The following is a 27,810-nucleotide window of genomic DNA, read 5'->3' on the forward strand; positions in this document are numbered from 1 at the left end:
AGGATTTACAGAGATTTACACATGTATTTGTTAAGAATTTGAAGACTTGCAATTTAACCTAAGTTACCAGATGCCTCCCAGGCACCCCTGGATTCCAGCAGTATGGGCAATCCAAACATGTCTGTGAATGTCTATACTCTTACTTTGCTCGGTTTTTACATTTCCCTCTCCTCTTGTTTGAGACCCAGCATTGAAGAGGCAGCAGAGAGCTGGTGGCCCCTCAGCTGACAGAGGGGAATCTAGGGAAATGGCTCAGGCTGCAGCTCAGAGGAGCAGTGCTTTTGCATTTCAAGAAGATTTACAGAAATACAGAAAGCAAAAAACATAATGAGGGAAATGTGATCATTACCTAAAGCAGAAGTTACAGAGAAAAAAAAACAGCACAATTTTAACTGGTTTTCCTGGATTCTTCTTCAGGGCTCAATGCCCTTCTAACATACCTGTCACAGGGGACTAGAAGAGCACATTCCTGCAGAACCTTCAAAACACTGACAGCTCCAATGCTCCAATCCTTGGGACACCTGGGAGAAACAAGTCTTGGCACACTGAGCAGGAAGCTGACAGAGACACCACGTAATTGTGATGGGTGATAGAATTAAACACTTGCGTGTGGAAAATCTACCCAAGTGGCTTCAATTTTCCCTTATAAAGGGAAAACCCTTGAAAAATACCACTTCGGCCTTACTCAGCTCAGAAGCCCCATTTGTCCCCCACACAGGACAGATGAGGGTGTCAGGAGCAGATACCAAAGTACATCTGTGGCAAGGGTACACGAGGTAAACACAGGTAAGGTAAGCCTACTCCAAAACATGAGAAGCAACAACTGACCTGTTGAGAAAAGAGTAATTAAAGAAGTACTCTTCTTCAATGTCAATTCACCACTTCTCAACTCCTGGGTTTCCTTCCAGCTGTGAAACTTCTGAAGAAGTTTCTGAAGATGTGAAATCACATTGTATTGGAAAAGACACGCTCTGGGCAAAAAGGTAGCACAAAATATTTTAGGTAGTTTTCAGGTCATTGATCTGACATTTTAACTGGCAAAAATGGACTCCTTACACATAACTTAGCTCAGGATGTGTTCCTCTTTTCTATCATATGTAAATCATGGGAAAAAATTGCAGATTACTCTGTGACTGTGGTCACTGGGAGCAGTCACTGAGGTCCTTCAGTCGGGTATTGGAACACAAAGAAATTTGGAATTATCTTCCTTGACCCCAGCTGACATAAAGAAAATTCTTTTTTTTTTCTCCTTTTCCCACTGTTTTCATCTTCATTCATAGTTGCCTCTAATCCTCTGCTTGTTTTGTGACAGTTAAAGTAAGTTTCCTCCCCTTTCCCTCTTCCTTCCATCTGCTGAAGTCACCCATGTCTAACCCTTCTAAAAATTTTAGAGCTAAGAAATAAGTACTTGCAGCTCTAGCCCTCACCAATTGTGTACTATACATCTTTCCATCCAGCATGAATCAGCCTTGTCTATTGAGCCAGTCCAATCCTCACACTCTTCTACTCTCTACTTACACATTCTCAATAAACCCTTAAGTACGACAGTAATTATACTACTACCACAGTTACCATACCATTACCTTTCATTTCAGCTCTCCAGTCATCCAGATGAACCTGATGCTGTAGGGCAAGATGACCACTCAAATATTGGTGAGAGATCAGGTTTTAAAAATATAATTAGAAACACAAAACATACTGAGTTAAAACACTTTAACATCAGGACTAAAAAAATCTAATTTGAAGGGTTTTGTTTTGTAACTTGGGGGGGAGGGGAGGAGGAGCTGGGGGGAAGGCAGTTTCCACAATTTTACCCAAACGACTTAATACTTTGACAGGTCCGGGTCTTTACAGCTCTTCTTAGCCCAAAGTTTCACAATGTATCTGCTATTATTATCCAGACAAACACTGCAAATACTTCATTTTTTTCTCTTTTACTGAAAAACATGCATCAGAAAATGCATCTCCATGAAATCTGGGACATGTCCTAGAACCTCATCTTCTTTAAAAATCTGCTATTAACCATTGCTGGCCAATACTGGATTAGTGTCAAAATTCATGTTACATAGTTTCTGTTTTCCCTCATACTAGCTTTTTGGCTGGGTGTGGACTACAGGCTTAAGAGAAAACAAACAGGGCCGGCTGTCTGTATTTTATATATCAAACCAGAAGAAAATTAAATAACAGTCTGAATTAGGTGCAGAAATCACTGCAATGAATAAGAGTATATTTATTTACAGGCTAATAAAAAATATATTATATTCAGCTCAACAAGATGTATACATTAGTTGCAAAATTTTCTATCTGCTACAGAAACGAGTAATCCGTGATGCAATAATGTTTGGACAGATACAATAAATACCTCAATTTTGTTTGATACATTGCAGATTAATATATACTGAGACAGATACAAACCATCTTCTCCTCCAAGAATACAATTCTACAAAGAAAATACTACATACAGCCTTTGATCAGAGTTAAATTTATTGCCATAAAGCACTTTCCTTAACTTACATGCTTTTAATTAACATTGGTCCTAGATGCCAACAAACACTGTCCACCTTTAGCTTAGAACACAACTGTCTCACTGAAGATTTTTATAATAGTCAAGAAATTATCTACTAAAAAAAAAAAACCCTGCAAAATTCTCCTCAGAATATTAAGAAAAAAATATATATACACACAAGTAAACCATGTTACACTTTAAAAAATAAAAATGAAGTCCGAGTATCGACTTTCCTCAGAAATTTTTCCAACTCCATTCAACCCCTGGGAATCAGCAGAACTGAGTCTCCCAGTTACTGACAAAGGGGAAAATACTAATTTGTCTATTGAATCTGTAAATTCCAATTTGCAAGACTTTTTTTCAGTTTAAATATTAATCTCTAAGTATCTCGGTATGTCTACAACAAACCAGCATGTTAAATCAGCTAGTAGGAGACAGACTGTAGTGTCTGAGCAAAATCCTTCCATTAAGGGCTTTCTGAACAAAGATTATAAAAACTGCAAGGAAGGAGATCTGGTGATAATTTACTGCTACCTGATTAATCTACTCATAGTCATTCTCTTCAGCAACTGTTCCTTCTGTTGATCTCATATAAAGGTTAAACACAGGCAGGATAAGAGCAGAGAAAGGGTCCAGCAACTTTCGTAAGATGAAGAAAAGAGCACAGCATGATGAGAAACTGGTGGACAAGGAATGTTAGGAAAATAACTCCAGAAACACTCTCCCATTTCAGCCTAAAACTGATCAAAAGTATTAAGTGGAAAATAAGGTGTGCCAAAGAAGAAAGGAAGAACAAATAAATTAAAATTTTCACCTTTCCCTCAAACAAAGGGAAACTGTACAGGCAAATTTAGCGCCAGACTAATTGGACAAGACTCATTCGTTACAACTGCAGGAAGATTTCATACAGCGGTGATTTTCAAAGACAAGACTACTTGGCTTTGAACAATCCTTTCCGACAGAGAGGACATTGGGTGTTCCAGGCCACAGACAGTTTCAGAGTACACTCTGCTTGGACAGCTGTGGGAAAAACACAAACCTGGATGCAGAGCTGTGGCAGTAGATTCAACTGCTAACACACAGCACTGTGTCCTCAAGTTTCTGAAGCTTCAGAAAAAGAAACATGCCTGAGGACTTGTTTCTTCTTCACACAGCTTTATTTTTAAATACTAGTTTCTGTTTGGTGAAAACTGTACAGCTTTGACTATTTTAAAAACCTTCAACAGGATGCTGTATGACACAGACTATTATACAAAATGAACCAAATAATGTTATTCCACTGAGTAAGTGGAACTCATGCGCACGCACACACACAAAATGATCATGTAAATAGCAAAGTTAAGGGATTTATAAATAGCAAAATCTTTGAATAAAGTATATACATTTTTTCAGCTTTTTCTATAAACATATATATAGTGCTCCTAGGAGAGACAAGTAACCATGTTCTACATCACAACTTAGAACATAAGATTAGTTGATGTTATCTAAAGGCCTCTGAGGTTTTTTCTTATGTATGTACATCCTACACAGTAACACTTACAAAGATGTCTTTTCACATTAGTTCCTCTCTCAATGTACAAAATCTTATCTTTTCACATTACAGTTCAACAGCCTGCAGAGCAGCGAACAGGAAAGCTGGCATTGCATGCTGAAATAATAAATGTGATTACAACGTAGAGCTTGCACATGGAGAGTGCTGCACTTTCCCAAAAGATCTACAAATGGAGTATGTGAAACTGGCCAAGAAAACCATCCTCAACATTCCCATTTGCAGCCATGCTGAGGGCCTTTAGATGTACACCAATTAAAAACTATTTTAAGATACACTGCTCTTACAAAAGAAGTAACGCTTTGTTTCAACAGTAAGACAGTTATAGGTTAATATGACTGCTGTAACATAACACAGATAGGGCCAGACACCGACTGATTCTGAGCACCTCCTGTAAAGTACTGTGTACTCAACTTTCAGTTCTTTAAAGATTATTTTAATGTGAAATGAGTATGTTCAGTACCCATCAAAAGCACTCAGCATTTCATAAGGTCAGGCTAATGATGACCAACTCAAACCACTCTGCATTAGCAGTAACCATACTATGGTATGCTAATGAATGCTAAATTGATGATGCTCGGGAAAAGAAAAAAATACCAAAAGGGCCCACATAATTGTGAACATTTCAAAACTAATTTTGCTTTTAAAATCCCACAATACTCTCTTTAAAGACTTCCAGAGCATGTTTCAAATGGAACAATTGGCAGTGAATTCATTAAAACAACAATGCCAAAAATCTCACATATAAAATGATCATGGGCTGAAGGATGACGATTAGCAAGTACTCCACTGTCCCATTTGGGTTTTGATGGTCTTTGCTCAAGTAAAAGCTCTGGTTTTTACTGTTCTGAGAAATTTAAAAAAAAAACCAACTTATTTTTAAAAGTTACAGTTCAAAAATCCTAAGTACAGTATTCATAGACGCAATGGTACACTTCCCCCTCCATCCTTCTAGAGTTAAAGCTTGTTTCACACCAAACTGAACATCATCTGTCCCTTTAAAGGATGAAAGGGTCAAAATGAAGCTGTCCACATCTCATTCTGCTTCCTTGGGGACATTAATGAGATCAAAAGTTGAATGTACTCAAGTTACCCTTTTTAGAAATCCCATGCTTTGGTGCTTATTATTAAAAGAAAATTCATTTCACATGCCATGTGTTAGATAGCTACTGTGTGTCACGCAAAAGACAGTTTTCCACATTTAGAATTGCTCACAATGAAGCCCTGAGGTAACCGCCTTTTTTCCAGGCAACAGTAATACAGTTCCTTTTGACATTTAATCATCCTTTTACAACCTACACTAGTATATGCATCTTGGAGCAGTCAATACTGATTATCAATTGTTCGCAAAGACGGGATCTGTCCAGTTGTTTTTTTTGTCTGTTTGTTTTTAGGATAAAGACTCAGCAGAACAGGGCAACTTGGGTGCAGTGTCTTCTAACGGAGCTTCAACTGAATTCCCCAGGTCTCCATTTTCATGTCCATCAATACTTGGCTTCTTATCAAAGACTGCAATTTAAAAAGAAATTTTATTTCAGGAAGAGAAGCAATTTTGGGAGTGACGTATCAGTGAGCCTTACTTCAGAAACAGGAAAGTGAAAATGACCACTAAACACTAATGAAATGACCACTAAAATAAGAACTAATAGGTGTTTAGCAGAACATAGTATGACAGGAAAACAGGAACTGTTTCTATACTTCCCTGATCTAAAACATGTATTTGAAGAAGCCAACAGCAGAAAATGTCAGGGAATTAACTATTCCTAGACAAGAGTCAGGAAAAGGTAAGAACAGATCTGAATTGTAACCTTTGGGAAAAGCTGATCAGGAAAAAAACCCACACAAATCAATTAAGTTAGTTAGTTATGTCTAAGTAACCCAGGCCAATAAATGAGGGACCATCTAAAAGAGCTGACACCCTATGAGTAGGTTAACAGTAGATTAATTTTACAATGAATATTGACACTTCAGAATTAAACTGCATGTAACGGATTTTAGAATGTTTACCTTGTGAGGGTTTGACATCCACATTTGCATCTTTCCTATTAGAACTTGAATGTGCACCTTCTTCCAATTCATCAAGATACAAACGATAACGGTGTCCACTCTCATCTTCATATTCTACATTTTCATCATCTGAATCAACTTCTGGAGCAACATACACTACTTCAAATTCAATCTCACCTCTCTAAAATAAAACAAAAGTTACAGATTTACTTACTACTTCACAGCTATACAGTAGCATTACTGAGATGAGCTAGGTTACTAAAACAAATACATTTCACTGTTGTAAAGACATTTACAGTTGTGTTGAATATTCTGGATATGTGTCTGAATTAAGTTTTTACTGACTAAAGAAGAACAGCTCTATAGCTAAGATTTACCAAAATTACCTGAATTTCCCAGTTATGTGCCAATACATTACAAACAGTGACTTCAGCATTTTTCGCCTTAAATTGCAAGACATAACAGGGTTAAGTATTAGGTGATACAGCTTCAGGAATTGCTGCAGCTTAGCATAACACTGTGCTTATTAGAAAGCATTAAAGTTCAAAGTAATTCAATAGAACACAGGAAGCACCGAAATGCGTCTGTGGATAACACGTCTCAACTGACCTGTTGGGAAAGAATAGTTACAGCTTCTTTATGTTTGGCATCTCTTAGATTAACTCCATTTACTGCCAGAATAGCATCACCAACATGCAGCCCTCCACATCGATCAGCAGGTTGTCCAGGATGGATTTCAGAGATCAGTATTGGAACACCATGCTCCTTCCCACCCTATTGGGGAAAAAAAAAAAAAAAGTAGATTTTAATTAACTGAGACACCCATTAGCGTAAAATCATCATTCTGGTAGTTGCTCTTAAAGTACTTATTTCAACTTTTATTATAGAAAATTAGAAAGCATACATCAGAGAAAGAGAATGCTTCCCTGAATTCTTTTCCCCACAAAACAATGGACAAATTTCAAATTCAGAGTCAAAGGAGACAATTGAGAAAAATAATAAATGTATCAAGTCATATACAAGCTGATGAGACAACATCAAAACCCCATTTTAAAAGCGTATCAGGCACCATATTTACTTGCAAGAAACAATATTCATATTTAGAATAACAGCATAACAGAATTTTCAAAATTTGGAATTTAGTTCTCAAGATTGTTTCTGTTCTTCTATTGACTTACCACACCTGAAATTCACCACTGGCTAATTTGCTGGTCTATATCCTAAACATAAGTTGAAATCTTAAGTTTTACATAAAATAGCAGTTACCTATTTCCTGATCTACCAAAATGAGTCTGCAAGTTCTATGACCATAGCTATGGATTTGCATATGTTCTTTTTCATACATTCTAACAATACATCCACTGATCCAATATGTTACAGCAGTATAAATACAATTTCAAATTGCTTCTTATGTGTCACGGAAAATAAATGCAAGTATTTACCGTGATAGAAATTCCTAGTCCTTCATGGTCTTCTTTAACTAGCAAAACTTTTCTGATTGGACCAACACCTTGACTCTTCTTTAAGGCATCAGGATCCTAGTTCAATAAAAAATAAGCATAGCAGAAATATAAACATGTGAACCAAAAGTTCATTTCTGCATTTTTATTTCTTGAATTATATACAGACAGTGTACAGGCAATAGAGTTTTAGACTAGCTCCAGGCAGGACAAACTTACAGTGCCCCTTTACAAACAGGACATGAAATCAGAAAAACATTCCTCCCTATGAACTCCTGATGAGAAAAATTATTTCAACTATTTCAGTGTTGAGTGATGCACAACACAGAACTTAACTTCAAAAGAAAGAAAACAGCCATATATTAGAAGTATAAAGGGACTACATGAAGGAATGCTGATCACTGCTGAAAAGTTGTGATGTAAACTGCCATTTAAAACTGATCAAATTATAGAAGATGATGGAATACACCCCAAAGAAGAGGCTGCTTGCTCAAGTTTATTTTTATTATTATGAACCATACAAAAACCCATTCAACTCAAAACAAAAAGAGAGACTAAATAAATTAAGGTATTCATTTTGTTAAGCCACTACACCATTATGCATACCCTTCAAACCACACATACACGTTTGTCCACCAATATTTTAGATGCAATCAACAACATAAGCAATGAGATCCATCTGACTAAAGTATTTAGAATAGCTCACAGTAAAGCACTTCTCTGAAAATGTCTGGTTTTATGAACTTAACACTGGGGTGACTAACAGGTCATGTGCCAAACTGGGCAAGTTCTAGCAAGGCTACCCACAATGAATGCCTTTTAAAGGTTTTATTTATAAAGTAACTTTTGGAGGGGGGAGAAAGAAAACTCAATTCTTTTACAGAATGTCATTTATATGGCCTGTAAAGACATTTTTAAAAATTACCTTCAGTTCAATCTAATCCTAAAGTTGTTGTTATTCTTAGTTTTTGTAAATAAGTTAGCTCTACATTTTGAAACTGAGGTTAACAAAATTATGCTGTTAAATTCGCATTTAAACACACACATAGCAGAGGCTCAGTTTTCAAAAGGACTGAGTGTTCCTAGGCAAGTCAAAAGAACTGTATCATCTTTCATGGTGACGTGTTATTTAGCATGTCATCATAATACTTTTTGTATCCTTCAGCATACAGAAGAACTATATATTCAGAATTGACATTTGAAAGAACACAATACTGAAGTAAGAATAATCACAAAAATTAAAAAGTAACTCTCATTCATTTTCCACAGATGCTGGAAATTATGAAGGAATGGCTTATCATTTCAACTTACATGTCCTGGTGGTGCTTGCATTGGTCGTTTTAGATCATTCCGACCTCTACAAGCTCTAATAACAGTTTTGTGCCGGTGAAGGTGTATTTCTGCTTCAAGCTGATTCCAGAGCTTGTCATGAGCAGGTCCTTTCATATCTCGGCCCAGTAACTGAATCTGCTGGACCCTACATAATGAAAAGGAGAGTAAAACAACATGCTGTATTACAACTGAAAAAGCAATTCATTGTACAACTCATACACTTCATCTGGCTAGCACACAGTCACGCAGCAACTAGCGCAAGAGCTTGTTCAGTTAACTGCAAACGTGAGACTTTTCTTACCTGGTCTTAACACTGGACATGCCAAGGAAGAAAACAACAACAAGAAAAATCTCATGCTAAGGCACATGGATTGACTTCATTCACATACCTTCCAGCTAGTTCCTTATCTAAATACTTGGCTGCCAATCTTGCTCCATAAACCTCAGCCTGAAGCACAGCTATGTGTCTACGAAGTGCTTCATTTTCCTTTCTCAGCAACTTCACCTCAGCTTCTAGCTGAGCTTCTTTTACTTTTTCTTTCTTGTTGGCTTCAAGTTCTCTCTCCTTTACCAAAAAAAAAAAAAAAGAAGGCAAAAGAAAAAGCATGTCAAAAAGCTTTCATTGAAGCTAATAAAGGAACACTCACTGTTTCTGAACACACATTCTCCCGCATTCAAGACATGCGTGCAGGAAAAAAAAATGCAAGCAGCAACCCTGGCACTGCAGCTAGTGGTTTGCATTCAACTTGCACTGAAAGGTGAGAAAATTTAAGTAGCCTGAACATCATCCTTACTTTCTCCTGTGTTCAAATGGCAGATTCATACAAAAAAAAAAAAAGATTATTTTTACCATTAAAATGTAACTACAAAAACACTGAATATTTCAATTTGACAATATTCTTTAACTATTTTAATAAGATTTTACTACAATATGAAGGAAACGTTCTGTAAGTCCATGTGTTTTTAAAATTACAATTATTTTCATGAAAAAAAACAAGATGTGCCCAGCCAGGGACATTTCCAAATTAGCCTGAATACCACAAAAAGAAAGCCAGAGATTCTACACATGGAGATTCCCACCCTAACAAATGTAATTAAATGATGAATCAGTGCAAAATTACTGTTTGAAAACAAACAAAAACCAAAACATATAACATCTTAAAAAAATCCAACAATATAAAATCCCAACACTAAAACCACACTTCAAGCAAGCTGAAATTTCCCACTGATTTTCTCTGAATTCGGTTTGTAATTTAAGTTTTATTTAAACCAAAAGTCAAATGTCATATTTCTAAGATTCATTTTTAGTTATGTATCTTAAATGTTGTACCTAAAATATGAGGAACAACATAACACCATATAACTGTTTTCTTCCTATTTTCTCAATTACTGACTCTTGTTCTGCGACTGAGGTGGAAAATTACACCCAGAAGCCATTCTTCTCTAGCCTGTCTCCAATTGATCACCACATGGATTAAAAAAAATCAAGAGGTCTGCAATACAGAATCTCTGAAGATGTACTGAAAGAACTCATCTTGAACAATGATCATGAGATGTGCCAAAAGTCTCAAAAATGTTTAAAAACTTGAGGAAGCTACAGAACAGTTTTATGCTTTCTAGTGTTCATAGAATTGCATAGGTTCTGCAAAATAGAAATATATTTTCCATTGGTAATATTAAAAAAAAAAAACAACCAACCTCCAACCACTAAACCAAAAATGCAACTGCAGTGCCGAAATTCAAAGCTTACAGTTACCAGCTATCCCATGGCTTTTCAATGAGCTAATACTGACCGATGACAATGAAGTATATAACATAATAAAAATGGAAAAGCTGTTTGAAAAAGTTGCAAGTCTATCGCTATGAAAGACTGAAAGATAAAAGTTAACATTACTTCACTTTTTCTTCTTATCTATATAGTACTGTGTTTATATGCTTTGGGCTATTACACAAGCCAGTAAATCATTTTAATCATGCCCGTTAGAAGAACTGAGAAAAGGGAAAACAAAGAAAGGCTGACAGGAAGTTTTTTAAAATACAACACATAGAATACTCCGTGTTACATTGATAAATGTGTACAGTGCTTATGCTTTAGAAATTGTATAACACCTTAACATTTTTGAGACACTGCCAGAACAGTCTTTCAGAATGAGAAGTTGCAGATACCACCCCAAATTAGCTGTTACAATAATAAATAAAACACATACAGACTTAGGAAGGAGAGCACCAAAACTAGAAAAGAAAAACTAAAAATGCAAAGAAAAATCACTACATGGCATCTTGCTAACTCACAGGAAGAAGCAACAAGTTGAATCTGTTTTGTGAGTTTCTAGGCCAACACATACATATAAAAAGTTGCTGCACAAAAGGACTGCTTAAAACATAAAAAGAAAGGGCAGTTAGAATACTTACCATTTCATCCACAGAAAGGACAGACTTAAGACAGAAGAAAAGAGTTCCATAATTAGAGAAACAGGCAACAGGAACTTCAAGCAAATGAAACGTAAGTTACTTTCTCCAAAAGAAATTTACCTGCAGATTTTTTATTTTATTAGAAGCCATAAAGAACAAGCACATTGTTATAACTGTACTTAGCAGAATTTTGGTATTTTGCAGTTAAAGTTACTAAAAATCTTAATAAATATTTTAACCTTTATTGTAGTATTGAAAACAACATTTTCTCCTAAAATACCAAGACGTTTTATAAAGAATAGCACGTTAATGCAAAATGCATGAAAGCAGTTTTGACAGGATCACAGAAAATACATTCTTTAATATAACATCTGTTATGCAGATAATTGACTTTTCCCTTTCAGAAAGAATAACAAAATGCATGTTACAAAAGGAACATAAAGGACGGAAAGAAGTAGCAAGAAAGACTAATCATCTACCAAATTCAAGAAAAAAATTTCAACTACACAACTTCATACTCTAACAACGAAAGAGTTAACTGTGATTGGACTTAACACTCCTAAAAGGGAATTTGGCCTCAACTATATGATGTTATCAATTGCTTAACAATCCAAAACATTTAAATGTGTCTTTGTTCACAACTAGGCACATTTTACAGTTTGTAGAGTACACATTTATGCTGGGAGCCTCCATACGCAAGAAGAGTGGTTGTCTTTAACAAAGAAAGCAAGAAGTTAACTAGTACAGAACTTTATTTCCCCACTGCATATTCTGTTGACACAGTTATTTGCCCTCAGAAGCTTTCTGACTGCCAGAAGGTCAGCATGACAGTTTTTATTTACCTAAACCTCAAACTTCCCATTTTATTGTCATTTAAGCAGCCTCAATTTTGCTTGCTCAAGCTTTCCAGACCTTTATGGTTTTCAGTATCTAGAGCAGTTTAAACTTGAGCTTTTCTCCACTAAACCCATGAAATCTCTGAAGGCAAAGTAAAGCAAATTCAAAAGATTAGTCCTGATGTTTATAAAAAAAGAAGGAATTAAATGGAATAAAGGAGAGAGTATCATTCTAGGCTGTCAATAAAATTCAACAGCAGCACAGAAAATCTAAGAAAAGTACAATGTATTTACAGACACCTGTGGGAAAAAGACTGCTGGCAAAAGCATGGAGATTTAATGTATCTTTAGAAATAGTTTATAACAAGGCAAAGAGAAGCAAAAAGGTTAAGAGTATTACTCTGTCATTTATAAATTAAGCCTCACTAACACAATTTAGGGACCAAAACCACTCAGAGTGATGTGTCAGCTTAAAAAACTTGCAACATATAAACCTGCAGCCTAAAACTTAGAAAATATTGGTGACCTTTAACTAAAGGTTATTTACAGAGCCATAAATATTAACAACCCTAAAGAAACTTCATCATGCTTAAACTATAATTCAATAGAGAATAAATTATGTGCAGAAAATGTTACTTTTATACTGAATAAGCAAGTATGTACACTGAGGAGCATAGCTTTTGGATCTGAAACAGGAAGAATTTTGAGTTACTCCCGTTATTCAGTGAGTAGCCTAGACAGCCTTTAAGCATTATAGTCTATCACTATGTTTTATTATACATAAATCAACAACATAAAATAGCAGAGGAGATTAACATTCCACATATGTGGAGACTAGACATTTGCAAACAACCTGTGAAGCAATCCTAAAAACAGACAGAGAACTAGACTTTGATTTATGCCTACAGTTAGAAACCACAATTTATACATTACTTTACTTCTCTAATTTATAAAATCTTGGTAGTATTAAGAGGCTGAATCTGTGCTACCGATAGTAATGAGGCAGACTACACTCTGGTTATCAGTCATGACAGCTAACTGCACAGAATAATTATTGTTAGCTTTTGGTGGGCTTCGTGGAGGTTTAAGTTTCTAAAAACCATATTGTACAAAATTATCAGTGGTTTATTGAATTCTTTTATCACAGTGCTGCATGTAGCAATGGAAAGCACCGTAGATGCATCTGCAGCATTCTCAAAGAATGACAATAGAGAGGACTGTGATGCCATCTACCCTCTCTCTGTATGGCAAAACAATCCCATTCTTACTATTATCAAGAGTGTAACTACAAGAAAAACAAGCTTACCTCACTTCAAGGTTTTTAAGATATGTGAATATTTGGTTGTATTTGTACATTGGAAGTTACTATCTTTTGCAACTTCTGTCTCCAGAAAAGCTTTATAAACCACTAGAATATTTTCTTCTCCTAAAGAAACCACTAGAAAATAGTTTTTGAAAAAAACAACTTCTTAAATTCTTATTTATTATTTTGCTGTTATGTTATTTTTAATGGTTGCTAACAACCAACCATAAAAGTTACATAAAACCAAAAAAGATAACTTTCTAACATTTTTAATGTGAAGATTTGTAACCTGCTTATTTGCACCTTCCAAGGAAGGATTTCAGCCAGGAGAGGGAAAAGTATAATATAATCCTCCATGCAAGCCACCATACTCACCAGTTTTGCCTTAATAGCCCCAGAATCAACATTCTGACCAGTTTTGGCATGCAGCTGAAGTTGAACAGCATGGAGTTGCAAAAGCTGATCATGCACTTCCTTTTCCAATACTGCTTTTTCTGCCTGTGTTTCTGTCAGTTCAGACTTCAGATCAACTAACTGTGCCTGTGAAGACATAATCCATCATAGGAATTAGAGCAATTATTAAATGGGGTCATCAAAACTGTAAATACATAGATACATCATTTGCGTACAGACAACAGTACATGCCATCACAAGTTTCTCTGCAGCCCAATTTAAGCACTGAATCACTTGCAGACTTTTCTCCCCAACTGCCACAAATTTCATTCATCCACAGACCCACCACCAATCACAGTGCAAATGTAACAAGAGCTGAGTTTTTCCTCACACAGACAACAGCATGTGATGCTGATGTCCATCTACTCCCAAAGAGGGCAATGTTATGAAACCTACATAGGATTTACAACCACAGAAATGTAAACACAATTTAGAATTTTAAAATTATTAAATCTTACTAAAAAATTATCAAAGTAAAAAGACCATTATTAATGCAAGGCTGAAATCAAATAACCCAATTTACAACTGGTCTGTTATCAGTGGCTTAACTGAAATAGTAAATGAGGTGGCAAATGAGAAGCCATGAATTAACACACCTCTAAAATGCATATCCAGAAAACCAAAAATGGTTAACAACTCTTAATAAAGTGGTTTTGAAACATTTTAAATACAGTTTATATGTAGTGTTTATATCTGGAATAAAAGACCAAGCGCTAATATGTTTACCAAATTACTTGTTATCCTGAAAGTCTAACAGCATTTTATAAGATAAAACTATATTTATATAAGCTTTAGTCTACTATTTACCAAAAAAAAAAACAACAAATCCACAGAAGATTACCTCAGGAAATGTTCTGGTAAATTCCCAGACTATATTTTTGCTTCCAAAAATTTGGAACTAAAGAGCAAGATGGAAAAGCCACTAATTATTCCAAAAAAAACACCCTCTCATATGAAATAACGCAGAGTATTATAGATATTCTAACAACATTATACTGATGTTCAAATTCACAGTGAATATTAAGTTACAGGCCAACACTCACCCCATTCAACTATGTAAATCACGGCTTTTAAACGTCTGCACTGGTTTAAAGTGAAGAAAAAAAAAAACAAAAAAAAAAGGCAGGCAGAATTTGACTGTGAGTGGGGAGTACTTACTGGGTCTAACTTTAGGGACATAATTTAGATGGACAGCTTCCTTAAGCTTCCAGAATAATTCTGGCATAAGTAGGCACCACTCTTCCAGAAGTGATTCAGAGCACCTACATTAGAGCGCAATTTGATGAGACAGGTCAAGCCAATCTCCAGCTTGCTCTGTGAGAAGAATGATCTCCCTTCCTGCCCCCTAGCCCCACATCTCCAGGACAGGAGGGTAACAGATGCCCTGCCCACGAGTTCTGCTGATTTTAAACCAGATTCCCCAGAAGAGAGCAGAATCACCTCTCCCTGTCCATTCAGACAGAGCCTCAATAGATAAGGTTAGCATTTCCTTTTCATTGAGGAAGGTGGAAATGCATGCAGCCCCATTCCATCTGCCAGAATGACAGAAAACTAAGAATTTGTAAACCCTTGCAGAACTCTGAAGCAGAAATTGCCTTCTATAGTAAGATGATACAATTTAGAGAAATTGCTTACTTACAAAAACATATTACTCTTGCCAATGACCAGCCACTGTTAAAGTCTTTCTGCTATGGATTAAATACCTTCAAACAAAAGCAGACCCATGCCTGAACTAAACTAGTGAAAGAAAACATCACAAATATAAGAGGTGATGGTAATAGTTGAGAAGAGATAACTAAGACCTTAAAATGAAGGCACCATTGTACCCAGTCACAATTCCACGTAACATGTAACAATATTGCTCCTACTTTATTACTATTTGTTGTTAGCATATAAAGTATAATGAAAATACTACTTAAAAAAAGACCACAATGCCTTCCTCCTTTCAGATAGGCACTAACAGCTAACATAACAAATTTTATTCTTTTTTCTGTACACCCCCCCACACACACACTCATCCATTCTAATTCAAAACACGTGGAGAAGCAGAAAGTTGCAGAACAGATATATCAGTTTAATATTGTCCAGCCTCACCTAGTAGAGAACAGCAAGTAAGTAACAGAACAGAGTTCTGGTATGGGAAAAAAAAAAAAAACAAACAAAAAAAAACAACAACAAACCAACGTTATTTCCCTGTGCAACTTACAACGCAGCAAGAATGCTACCAGCTTGTGACATGAATGATGCTCCAAAGGGATCACAAAGAGACTGTCAAACTCATAATAAAAAACTCCAAGCAACTCTGTATGACTTAGGATCTAAATTAACATCCAGCTGCTTTAATAAAGAGAGCAAAATGAGAAATGGTATGAGCTCACATCATGAAAGTAATCCGTTTACACATTATGAATAGGCATAAATCTATCCACTAGAACAGATGTAGCTACAAAAGTCACAGCAAAAAGCAAATGCCGCAAGCTGGTTTACAACTTCATGATCTACTTCTATGAAGGCTGACAAATACTTACATTATTACACAGAAGTTCTGCCTCTCTCAGCTTGGCCAGCTCACTTAATTCTCCTTTATATTACTCTTACTAGCACTATTTTTTATCCACATTCCCTCACTTTGTTATAAAGGAATCATAGGGAAGACCACTGGAAATTCAACAGCTCTACATTCAGTTTTGGCAATTGCTCAGTAAAAACCAGAAAGGGGACAGAGACAGCAGAGGAAATGATGAGCACAAACAAGAATTACTGGCAAGGCCATTCTTTGCCAGAGCACCATTTACTGCATGAGGCAGGGGCTCTACAGAACAAGATGGTGCTAAATCATATAATTGCAATGTTTCAGTTTGCATTAGCAAAACAAGGATAAATCAGTGTTGCACAAATAACTGTACCAATCCTTTCATTGGTAACTTTTTGGATGTACTCTCCAACAAGACTGTCGAAGGAGAGATGTGATGTATTAAACCATGTGCTTAAACCACAACACTGAGGATGCTCCAGAATTTGTGGAGAAGCAGTTGAGGGCAGAAGTAAGGAACAGCCACCCACAGAAGACCACTGAACTTCATGGTTAGGAGAGCTTAAGAGCCACCAAACAACAAATAGAGAACAGAAACTTTCACTGAGGCAGAGGTTGAACAGAAGGCAGTATATTTACTTTTACAACATCCTTTGACAGTAATTTGCTGATTCACCCAGAAGAGGAACTCTTCTGTATTAAGGGCAGTATACAACTGCACGGATTAGCAATTATCATGCCTAAGCAAGTATCACGCTGCAAGGTAACACTTTAGTTTCTCTCTGGCAACTCATTTAAGAGTCTGTGCCCCAGGCAATAGACTTTGGAGCAGGAGTGAACTGTGGCTCATGGAAGTACAATTTAATCATGAAAAAAGCTGACAGGACACAAGATAGAATAAAAGGAAGAAAGAGCTGTGCAAATTCTGGCACATGTTGGCAAAGTTAATACCTTCTGAGATATGCTCATTTGTCTCTGACTCACTGAAGTCTTGGATACTTTCCTCAAACCAAGATCTGTAACTGGAATTCAGCGCCAATGGCAATAGGAAGCACCTGGTCTGGACCTTATAATGGAAGCCAAGGCTTACTGAAATCAAGAAGAAAATAACCAAGTTTCTTCCTTATTAAAGGAAGTCAGGCCTCTTCTTTCAATGGTCCTCTTTTTCCAGCCCTTTTGTCATGGACAACAATCACTGACTTTTCCTGAAGCGCTCTGAGAAATGCTTCAGTTCAGCAGTGGCTGCTTAGTTACGTAAAGGAGTCAGAATGGAAAAAATCGCAGAAAAAAGAACAGCATTACTGACAGAATCACTTATTTTTCTGAAGTACCTCATTCATTATTGTTCTCCAATTCATCAATAATTATTAGACACATTACTGTTAATATCTTTGTATTCTCTGTCCCAGTTACAATCCATACATGGACAACTATACAAGACATACTCCTTGGTTTCCTACCTTTTTTCTCCTCACTGCTCTGAATAAAAAACCAAACCAGCCTTTAAGACTGATCTGATCTGTTTGGGATGGGGGCAGAAAAGGTAATTCCGTAAGTCTGTTTTTAATATTCTTCCACAAAGCACCAGTAAACACATGCTATTTCAGAAAGAGTTACTGCTTCAGGTTATCACCCCGCTGGTCTACAATGAAGCTACCTCTAAATATTTAAAGTTCACAGTTTGAGTAAATTGGAGATCTTCGTCAAATTAATCAAATAGTAAAACTCAACATTTATCTTCCATGCAATCTAACACAGAGATAATATCAGAAGAATTGTTTTGAAAGGCTGGGTAAACATTTACTCAATTTTGGGGCATATTTTGTCATTTACCAAGTATCCTGTATTTCGCAGAGATCTTGCACCTGTGAAAATTAAACCCAATTTCAATTGAAATAACCCAAGAATGTATAAAATGCTTTTTTTTCATAGGATATAAAAGAAAATAAAACATGGCATTAAGCAACAGACATTCTGCAGAGGTTTTAAAAAAATATTGTTGCAAAAATAATTAAAAAATCTCCAGGCAAAACAGTCCAGCCATAACATCCTTCAATTTTAAATCAACAGTTCTTATTTCTTGTTCAAGCAGTGATGAGTTATCAAAAGCTGTGTTTGTTATATATGATTCTATGCTAAGCATGTATTTTAAGCTGGCAACATAAGACATATCAGCTTAAATGCTGGACTTGGCTATATTTATGGTCATAGAGTTCTTAAAGTCTTAACAGGTTTTCATTAGGAGCCTTGAAACAAATATCATCACTGAGGTATCTTTCAATTATTTGGTATCATATAATTTTTTCTTCAGATAATGGTCTAAATTCTCAGAAACTAAAATATTCATTCATCCACCTGTACATTTTTCATAGAAAAGGGAGCATTAGAATAACTAACCAAAAATCACTTATTTCTATGAGATCTCAGAGCCATACTCAAATATCCTATGCTACATTTGTACATAGTTAAGAATGAAAATGTGGACCTTGCCCTGAAGAGCTCACAATGTAAATACACAAATGCTGAATAAAGGTAACATGAAAGAGAAATACAAACTTAGTTATTTGAGTATAGAACTGCACAACAGGAAGACAGATGGCATACTAAAAACCGCAAGTTACGATTTCTGATAACTATCAGTGCTTGAATGAGGCACTAGAAGATGACAATATCGTGACCTCCAAATCTAAAGCACCAGAAGAACTTCAGAAAGTGGGATGACAGTACTAACATACCACGTTGACAGGAAACAATTTAACTTTCACTGATGAAAGGGAAACTAGATGCAGGGGGGTGATGGGCAAACAGAGAGACTGCATCATCAGGTAAAATAATGACAATGTTTTTAACTTTGCAGAAAGCTTTTTCATTTTCTGAGCTATCATTTCAATAATTCCTGCAGTAAGGACAAGAATTTTATTTGACCTCACAGATGTATTAAAAAAATACCTAAGATTTATCCAATGACCAGACACGAGGAGTCAAAACAGAGCCAAGATGAATTGCAAATCTGGGTCTGAATAATACTAGGACATGGCAGTGGCATTATTCACCACACCAAATAAAAATGAGAGGAAGACCAGAATTCTCTCAACATCAAAAAGTGCAATGAATGCTTTTGAGGCTTGTGATGATGCACTTTTCAGTATATCGATTTCTACTCAAAATAAAACTAAGCATAATGGACATATTAGATAACACATTTGTCAGCAAAGGAAAGCTAGATGCATACAAAAATATCCATCATATTACCAACCAGTCATAAGCTAACCACTCATAAAACGCTTTTAAAGTAGCAAATATTCTTTAAAGATTTTTTCATTTTCCTTTCATTTCAGGCCTTTAGGGTACACCTAATTCATTCTCAAACTAAGCCTTCTGAAAGCACAAAGGTCTGAAAACTCTTTTTTTAAATGAATGATGATTTTTCTCCACCATCTCTAAGTGCCAGCAGCTAGGACTTCAAGAAATATTGAACACAAGCAGAATGGCAAAAAAAAAAAAACAAACAAAAACCCCACCCAAAACCACAAAACTAATAATATTTCATAATTTTTATCTTACTTTCCTAAACAAGGAAGTCTAATGCCATCATTTTATCCGTGTCTACATTTCTTCCTATTTGACCTTTCTTCCCTGCTGATATGAATTGAATCTATTCTCAAGATTCAAACAGATCTATTAGAGGGGTAAAGGTGTGTATGATTATAGGTCCTACAACAAACAAATTTTGCACAAAACAGCTGCTGGAGAAAAGAGTAAATTGGTGCCCTTGCAGAGTGAAAAGCAGTTAAGAGTCAGTAGCTAGCTTGTTTAACCCACCCTGAGACAAGAGCGAATGGCCCGGTAGCTAGGCAGCACACATGCAATTCGGAGCTAGAGACTGTGCCACTAACCAAAACTGTAGGGAAATGAAAAAGCAAAGGATGCTGTGGCATGGAAATTCACAGATCACAGGAAAGAATGGGGAGTGTCTGAATCGGAAGGCTTTAGCGATTTCAGAAAGTGTTCGACACTTGCATTAGGACAAATCATTCCTCACAGATCAGTAGGAACTGAGATTTCAAAGCTCCACGGACTCCAATTACTAATAAAACACCTCCGGTATATATATTTTTAATGGCTAGTTCTACAAGAGAGGCCCCTATGAACCTTGCCATGGGACCAAACCAAAATTCATAGATAAATAAATTATATAAGGTGTTTTCACTTGTGTCCTCCTGTAATTTATGCTAGACTTCAGAAAGTTTATCAACGTATGTGCTTATGTATTTAAACATTCACTCCTGGTCAGTACTATTACCCTTCTGATGTACAGGCTAAAGGATTTAGGATCATAAAACACAACAGAGGACAGTACAATGCTGCAATTACTCTGTGGCTTCTGCCCCCATATGTGCACAAAAAATCAACATAGATATCAAGATATGACACTAGCACATATGCTTAACATTACATCTTGGTATTGTATTTCTCTAATTGCTGGATGAAAGGATTGTCTCTGTCAACTCACTGCTGTCACTTTGACTACAGCTCTCCAAAAGACAAGAACACTCTACCCTTTCTCTTCACTATTGAATCCTTCCTGCCTGTTAGCAGCATTTGCTGCAATTTCTCACACAACCATATTAAGCATAATGGGCTGGTCTGAATGAGAAACCATGAAATAGATTACAAACCTACTGATCTCAGTGTGCTCTTTACAAAACTAAACAATGTGACAGTTTCTGAATAAATGATACGCTTGGGAACCACAATTTTTTGTTGATAACCCCCCCAATTCCAACATAACCATTTGCCAGTGATGAAAGCGACTAGCCTATTTCAATAGTTTTAAAATACTGTAGTTACAAATTTTTAAATGAAATTAAAAGCCTTTATTTCATTATTATTGTGACCCAAAAAGGACATATGTAACTTAAGTTTTTAGATAAAGCTTTAACAAAACTGTCTTTATCATATGGCTAATAAGAACATGAATGTCAAAATTTATGACTACTGACTCCCTAAATGAATGCTACAGTAGTGTAGCTATGTAGGTAGTCTTAGTAAAGATGCAGTGTATGAAAGTGATCACACAAATGAGCTGTAAATTAATTTAGTCCACCTTTAATATGTCCCATACAGAACACGAAGTATATGAGACATCTACAAATTAATTGCTCCAGTTCTCAGATTCCATTCTAGTCTTGCCAAAACATTCAGAATACTGGTCAGCGAACCAAAAGGATACAAAACAAATACATACATTTTATCTTCTCTGCTGAAGACCATTCTGGATATGTAAGTACTTGCATACTTTTCCTCCCAACATTTAAAAGATAACGTAATAATGATACATGTAAAGCATCTTAAAAATTTGGTTTCCATTTACATAAATGGATACATCAACCAGCATTTACATGCCAGGCACTGATCTTTTTAATCTCTGTCATTAAAATACCTGTTAATGCAGCTACATACTATTTTCATTTTGCTTTACATACTGTTTCTTGCCATTTTACTTTATATTTGACTGTATCACTCTATTTGGACCTACTTACAGAAGCACAAATTTATTTTTTCTTTTTTTTAACCACCTCTTGTACACTTTGCTGCCACTGACAGATTTCCGTCTGCCTCACAAAGAAATTTTTTTCAGGTTGCCCATGCTTCTAGCTCTTTTATTAAGACAACGCAAATCAGCTTTTCAAAGTCATATTGCCAGTTTTATTACTGCCATTATTTTGAAAGTCCTAGTAGCTATGAAACATAATTCAGTAAATCAAACTAAGAAATATAAACTAAAATAATGGCTCCCTATCACTTGCCCTTTGGCAACTCCCAACAAATGAGACACAGAAAAGGAAAATACTTTACTACATGCTGACTGAAACTAAACTAGTTAAACTCATAAAGACTTCCAGAACTTCTGATACTGGAAAATATGAATTAAGTATAAATGACCCCTTTAAAAAAGGAGTAATTATTGTGAGAAAAGTTACATGTATCAAGTAAATGACAATTTAGTATATAAGCCAACTAGAAAATTTATGCAAACCTGTACTTCCTGAATACCTGAAAACTGCTCACACTTTAGGGTATAAAATCAGCTGGATCAAATCTCATTCAAGTGATTTTCCAAAAGAACAATAGTATGAACAGATTTCTATTCCAAAACAGAAAAAGTATTCAGAGTTAAAAGTGTAATTAAGATAATATCTCAGTAAATACTGAGAGTACTGCTAAACAAGGCAGGACTAGAATTCTACAGCGTGCTCCACAGGACAGACTCACACACTATAAGTGACCAAGCACATACAGCCACCTACGCTCAGGTTTTTTGGTTGACTGGGGGGGGGGGGGGGGGGGGGGCGTTTGTTTGTTTAATAGGGATCTTCAGATTACCTACATAATTCTACATATGCTTTAGCCAATATAGCAACAAGTTACTTACAGAAGATTTCACCTTACAGGAACATGCTCCTCTAAACCTGCTAAGTGATTCCATGTTCCTCAAGGACATAAAAATACATAGGCTTCTCAGACATATACTTAAATGTTTCCCTTAACTTCAGCATGTACATTGGCTTAACACAACCACTAAGACACAGGGTGTGTTCTACCAGACATTCCTTTCCAGCTTGTTCATTTCAAATTAGAGAATCACATTGGCAGTCAAAGTGCCAGCATTAAAGTCAAGCTCAGTTTTCACTGGCACATTGGCCTACTTCTTTTATTTCTACAACACTGCCCTATTTAGAACTTTTATTTTTTGAAATGGACATTTAGATAATGTCACAGTCAGCACCATGGAATTTTTTCACCTCAAGTGACAGTCAAACAGGAAAAACAAATCCTATCAACTTCCTCACCATTAGTATCTACTGAAATTTCACATGCTTGACTGCCAGCCTGCACCTGCTGATTTGCAAAGCCTTCCAAGAGACAGATTATCACAAAACATCTTTAAAATGGCCGCCCTAACAGCCTTAGGCCCTAACTGTTCTCCATCAAGGTACACTTCTTCATTTGCTCATACTGAAGTGAAGCCAATCTCAGTGGCTTCTATCACCTAACACTTTCTCTCCTCTTTGGTAAGCTACTTAATTGAACTCTGTTCTACTGCAACTGACAGGAAAAATATGAAAACAAAACCTCCCCTGCTTTTATTTCTTTAATTTAGGACTGTAAATGTCAGTAGCACAGTAGTATGTTTATAACCTCTCACCACCTGAAAGCACAAGTAAATTTATCTGCATACATCCACTGTACATCCCAATTCCTTCTAAAAATAACTTACCCTGAATTGGCAATATGTAACTCCCTCTTTGGAAACTACTGTCTTCCTGGAATACTTCTTTCACTATTCAGAAACATCCCTCATACAATATTTTACCTAGACTCATCTCTCTAGCAGTAGGTATGAACCAATGATCACAAAACATTTTTTGCACCAAAGTCCTAAAGCGGGAGCTTCCATCTACCAATCCATCTACACTGTGCCTCTTGAAAGCAATTGTAACAATCAGAAAATGCATCTTAAGCTGACAAAGTTGATAAAACAAAGTCTGAACTGCATTTCATTATTCTTGTATGTAATAACACCTGACAATTCTCATCAAGGAAATGGAGCCCATGAACAACAGAATTATATTTATCATTTTATATTATTAATTTGATTTTCCTTCAGGCTGCCCTACCCCTGGAGATGCTCAAGGCCAGGCTGGCCAGAGCTTAGAGCAACCTTCTAGTGGAAGGCATCCCTGCCCATGGCAGAGGGATGGGAACTACATGGTCCCTTCCAATCCCAACTATTCTATGATTCTATGAAATAATATCAGTAAGATAACAGCAGGCAAATACAGCTGCAAGAGTAAATCTTAGCTTTTAACAGTCACTGACACATTCGAAGTATTATCTTAGTCCAAATAAAGGCGTATTTCTAAAGATGGATTTAACTTACTGGCTTGAATAAACGTTTGTACCCAAGTAAACTACAACTAATGACACTTTTATGAATGTGATAAAAGCTTTGTATTAAAATGTACAAGCATTGTAAAGTTAGTTGTGAGCTATTAGGAAACTACTGCAATTTTAAAAGTTATAAAATACAGTAACGCGTTATAAAAAAAAAAAAGTAAGCCCACTGATCACGTAGAATCATAGAATAATTAGGGCTGGAAAGGACCTTAAGATCATCTAGTTCCAACCCCCCTGCCATGGGCAGGGACACCTTATGCTAAATCATATCACCCAAGGCCTCATCCAACCTGGTCTTGAACACTGCCAGGGATGGAGCATTCACAACCTCCCTGGGCAACCTATTCCAGTGCCTCAGCACCCTAACAGGAAAGAATTTCCTTCTTATATCCAATCTAAACTTCCCCTCTTTAAGTTTTAACCCATTACCCCTTGTCCTATCACTACAGTCTCTAATGAAGAGTCCCTCTCCAGCATCCCTATAGGCCCCCTTCAGATACCGGAAGACTGCTATGAGGTCTCCACGCAGCCTTCTCTTCTCCAGGCTGAACAGCCCCAACTTCCTCAGCCTGTCTTCACACGGGAGGTGCTCCAGTCCCTTGATCATCCTCGTTGCCCTTCTCTGGACTTCCACTATTAATGTTAGTGACTTCTTTCAAAATATATAACTGTAGCCTTCATTTTGGACACTGAGGGGTTTGGCTAGACATCTGTACATATAAAATACAAGACACTCTCAAGAGAACAGCTGAATCTCTTTTGACATTATAAATGGAGGTTTTCACTTCAAGTTTATGGCTCTAATAATCATGAGGTCCTAAAATTAACAACCTTCAGGACAATACTAAACCTTCTAAAGGTCTATTTGAAAGATAAAACTCCTTTATAGGTATGATGCCAAATAATACTACAGTAATAAAAATATTTCATAAAAGTCTTTTTATTCACTTGTAAAGCATTCACTCTGAATTCACATCATTTTTATCAAACAATTACTTCATGCACTTAAATATAGACAATAATTATGCTATTACAAATACTAAGTGTGCTTCTTTGCTCTTCTTGAGATTGAGGCACACATCTCCAGTTATTTAGGTGCCCCTGATGGTTTATATTAGATACCAAAATACCTTGCAGCATCTGAGCTTTATCATTTCCTTTCAAAATATTTAAGCTTGAAACAACTTTTCAAAGAAATATTTACCAAGCATCAACTCATTCTCTTAAAATAACATGACAACTCATCTGTTTCACAAGTCTGTACACAACACCCACCATCCCTGTGTAATATGCAATAAATACTGATTGTCTACTATAAACTCATAAAACTTATTTTACTATGCCTATACAGTTAATCCTGTGTAGCTTGACAGAATACATACATACCCAATACTAAAATGTATATGACAACATAACAACATAAACAAAGAATACCAAAGCCATAACTACAATAAGTATTGTGGTGAAATAAAGACTGCAATGAAAAAAGCTCCTAGCTTAATGAGGTCTTTGTTCTACTCTAAATATCCTGTTCCCCTGTTAAACTCTATGGATTATTTTGCATAACAATGTCTTCATACCAGGAAGAAACCCGACTAAAAGCAAAACCAATTTACTTACTCTACTTCCTACTGCAAGACAGACCTTCAGAAGAACAGGTTACTGTCTGAAGACTCTTGAATTCCTTTATTATAATAAGCATAACACAAAGGACTAAAAACTGAATTCTGTGGTTGTCTATTGATGCTCTTGCAAAGCATATATTTCCATGGTTTTTCAGATTTTTTTCCCTTACTCCCATATATTTGAAAGTTAGTAGAACAAGCAGTAAAACTCAAACAAGCATTGCCTACAAGAGATACTGAATATATTGGGAGGGGTTTAACCCAGGAAAAACTAACTGATGAAAGTCACTTGAACACTCTTCTTATTTGTAACAGAAAGACAAGAGGGCAGTTTATACCAACACCTGTTAAGGACAAAACAACATCACCTACTAAACTGAAGAAGACTCAGGTTGGACAGTTACAAAACAACCATGAAGTTCTCCAGAATCTCCTCCCAGAGCACTCCAGTTACTGTACCAGCCACAGGACCTACAGTTGTCCCTCCTGAGCAGCATCAGCCAGCTCAGTTCCAGCTGATGCTTCTTTCTTCCCACTCTGACTCAAATTCTGCATTAGGAATGAAAACAATTTCAACAGCAAGGACAGTTACTTTTCTCCTCACAGGATGTGCAACCTTCAATATTAATTTTCTGACACTAAATTTGGCAGAGAGCTATCTGATCTACCTCAGAGTACAAAGGGACAAGAGGACCCATCAAAGTCCACCCCCAATCCATTTTTCTGTTTCATTTACTCATTAGCAGAATAATGGCCTCATTTTGACTACTGACTATAACCTTTAAAGACTATGAACGTCTCATGATGCTTGAACAGATGCCTAGAGAAGCTGTGGCTGCCCCATCCCTGGCAGTGCTTAAGGCCAGGCTGGATGGGGCTTTGATCAACCTGGTCTAGCAGAAGGTGTACTTGCCCATGGCAGAGGGCTTGGAAATGTTCTTTAAGGTCCCTTCCAACCCAAACCATTCTATGATATATGTCTTTGTCCCGTTTTTAAAAGCTTTTCCAACTTCACTAGTGACAATGCAAACAGAAGACGAGTCAGCAGCACCTGTTGCCCAAGACTTCTGCTTTCGACATCAAATACAACTTTTTTTGGACGCACGACTTCATGCCCACGCTGTAAGCATCAGCACAGCCATGCCCGAATCCCGCGGGGCCTTCCAACACTCTGAGCCGGGTTAGGCCTCCCCTGCTGCTCCCCGCACTCCCAAGAACAGGAAGGCCGCCACCATGGGGCCAGGCCCATCGCCCCCACACCAGAAGCCCTGGAGCCCCCTCAGCCCCCGTCACCTCCAGCTTGTGGTTGATCTGGGACACGGTCTGCGCCTTGTGGCAGAGCTGGGCGAAGCAGGAGCTGAGGCTGGTCATCTTCTGGCGCCCCTCGTAGGTGATGTCGGCTTGGTCGGGGTCGATCTCGCCCAGCAGCAGGTCCACGTCCACGAAGGCCTTGTCGAACTCCTTCTCCAGCACCTCCAGCCAGCGGAACATGGACACCCCGCCACCCGCCGCTGAGGTCGACCCGGCCGCGACCCCGCCACAGGCCGCGCCGCCTGGCCCGCAGGCACCGCCGCCCGCCGCCGACATGGTGAAGCTGCTGCTGCTACTGCTGCCGCCGCCGCCGCGGCCCCTGCCTCCTTCCCTCACAGGTCTGGGCACCCGGGCAGGGCAAGGCCCACACCCCCCGCCTCAGCCGCCCTCCCGCGGCCCACTCCCAGCGGGAGCACCCTTTCCCCCGCAAGACAAGGCGGCGGCGGCAGCAGCAACAAACCCAGCCCGGCTCCACCGGGGCAGCCACGCAGGGAAGCGGGAGGAACGCGCCCAGCGCGCAT

General features: G+C 37.2%; 1 protein-coding gene across 1 annotated transcript; it reads right to left on the reverse strand.

Moving 5' to 3' along the window:
• Positions 1 to 2,942: 2,942 nt before the first annotated feature.
• Positions 2,943 to 27,810, reverse strand: GOPC (golgi associated PDZ and coiled-coil motif containing). Its single transcript, XM_057413171.1, is given in 10 exon segments — positions 2,943 to 5,564; positions 6,063 to 6,243; positions 6,672 to 6,836; positions 7,505 to 7,600; positions 8,834 to 8,999; positions 9,244 to 9,419; positions 11,267 to 11,290; positions 13,781 to 13,945; positions 27,272 to 27,622; positions 27,625 to 27,810. Coding segments are annotated over 10 exon segments (1,629 nt in total). The 3' UTR covers positions 2,943 to 5,445.

Source organism: Pezoporus wallicus, unplaced genomic scaffold, assembly GCF_028554395.1.
Source record: "Pezoporus wallicus isolate ANWC-B61680 ecotype Strahan unplaced genomic scaffold, APGP_CSIRO_Pwel_v1 contig_7505, whole genome shotgun sequence".
Lineage (NCBI taxonomy): Eukaryota > Metazoa > Chordata > Aves > Psittaciformes > Psittacidae > Pezoporus > Pezoporus wallicus.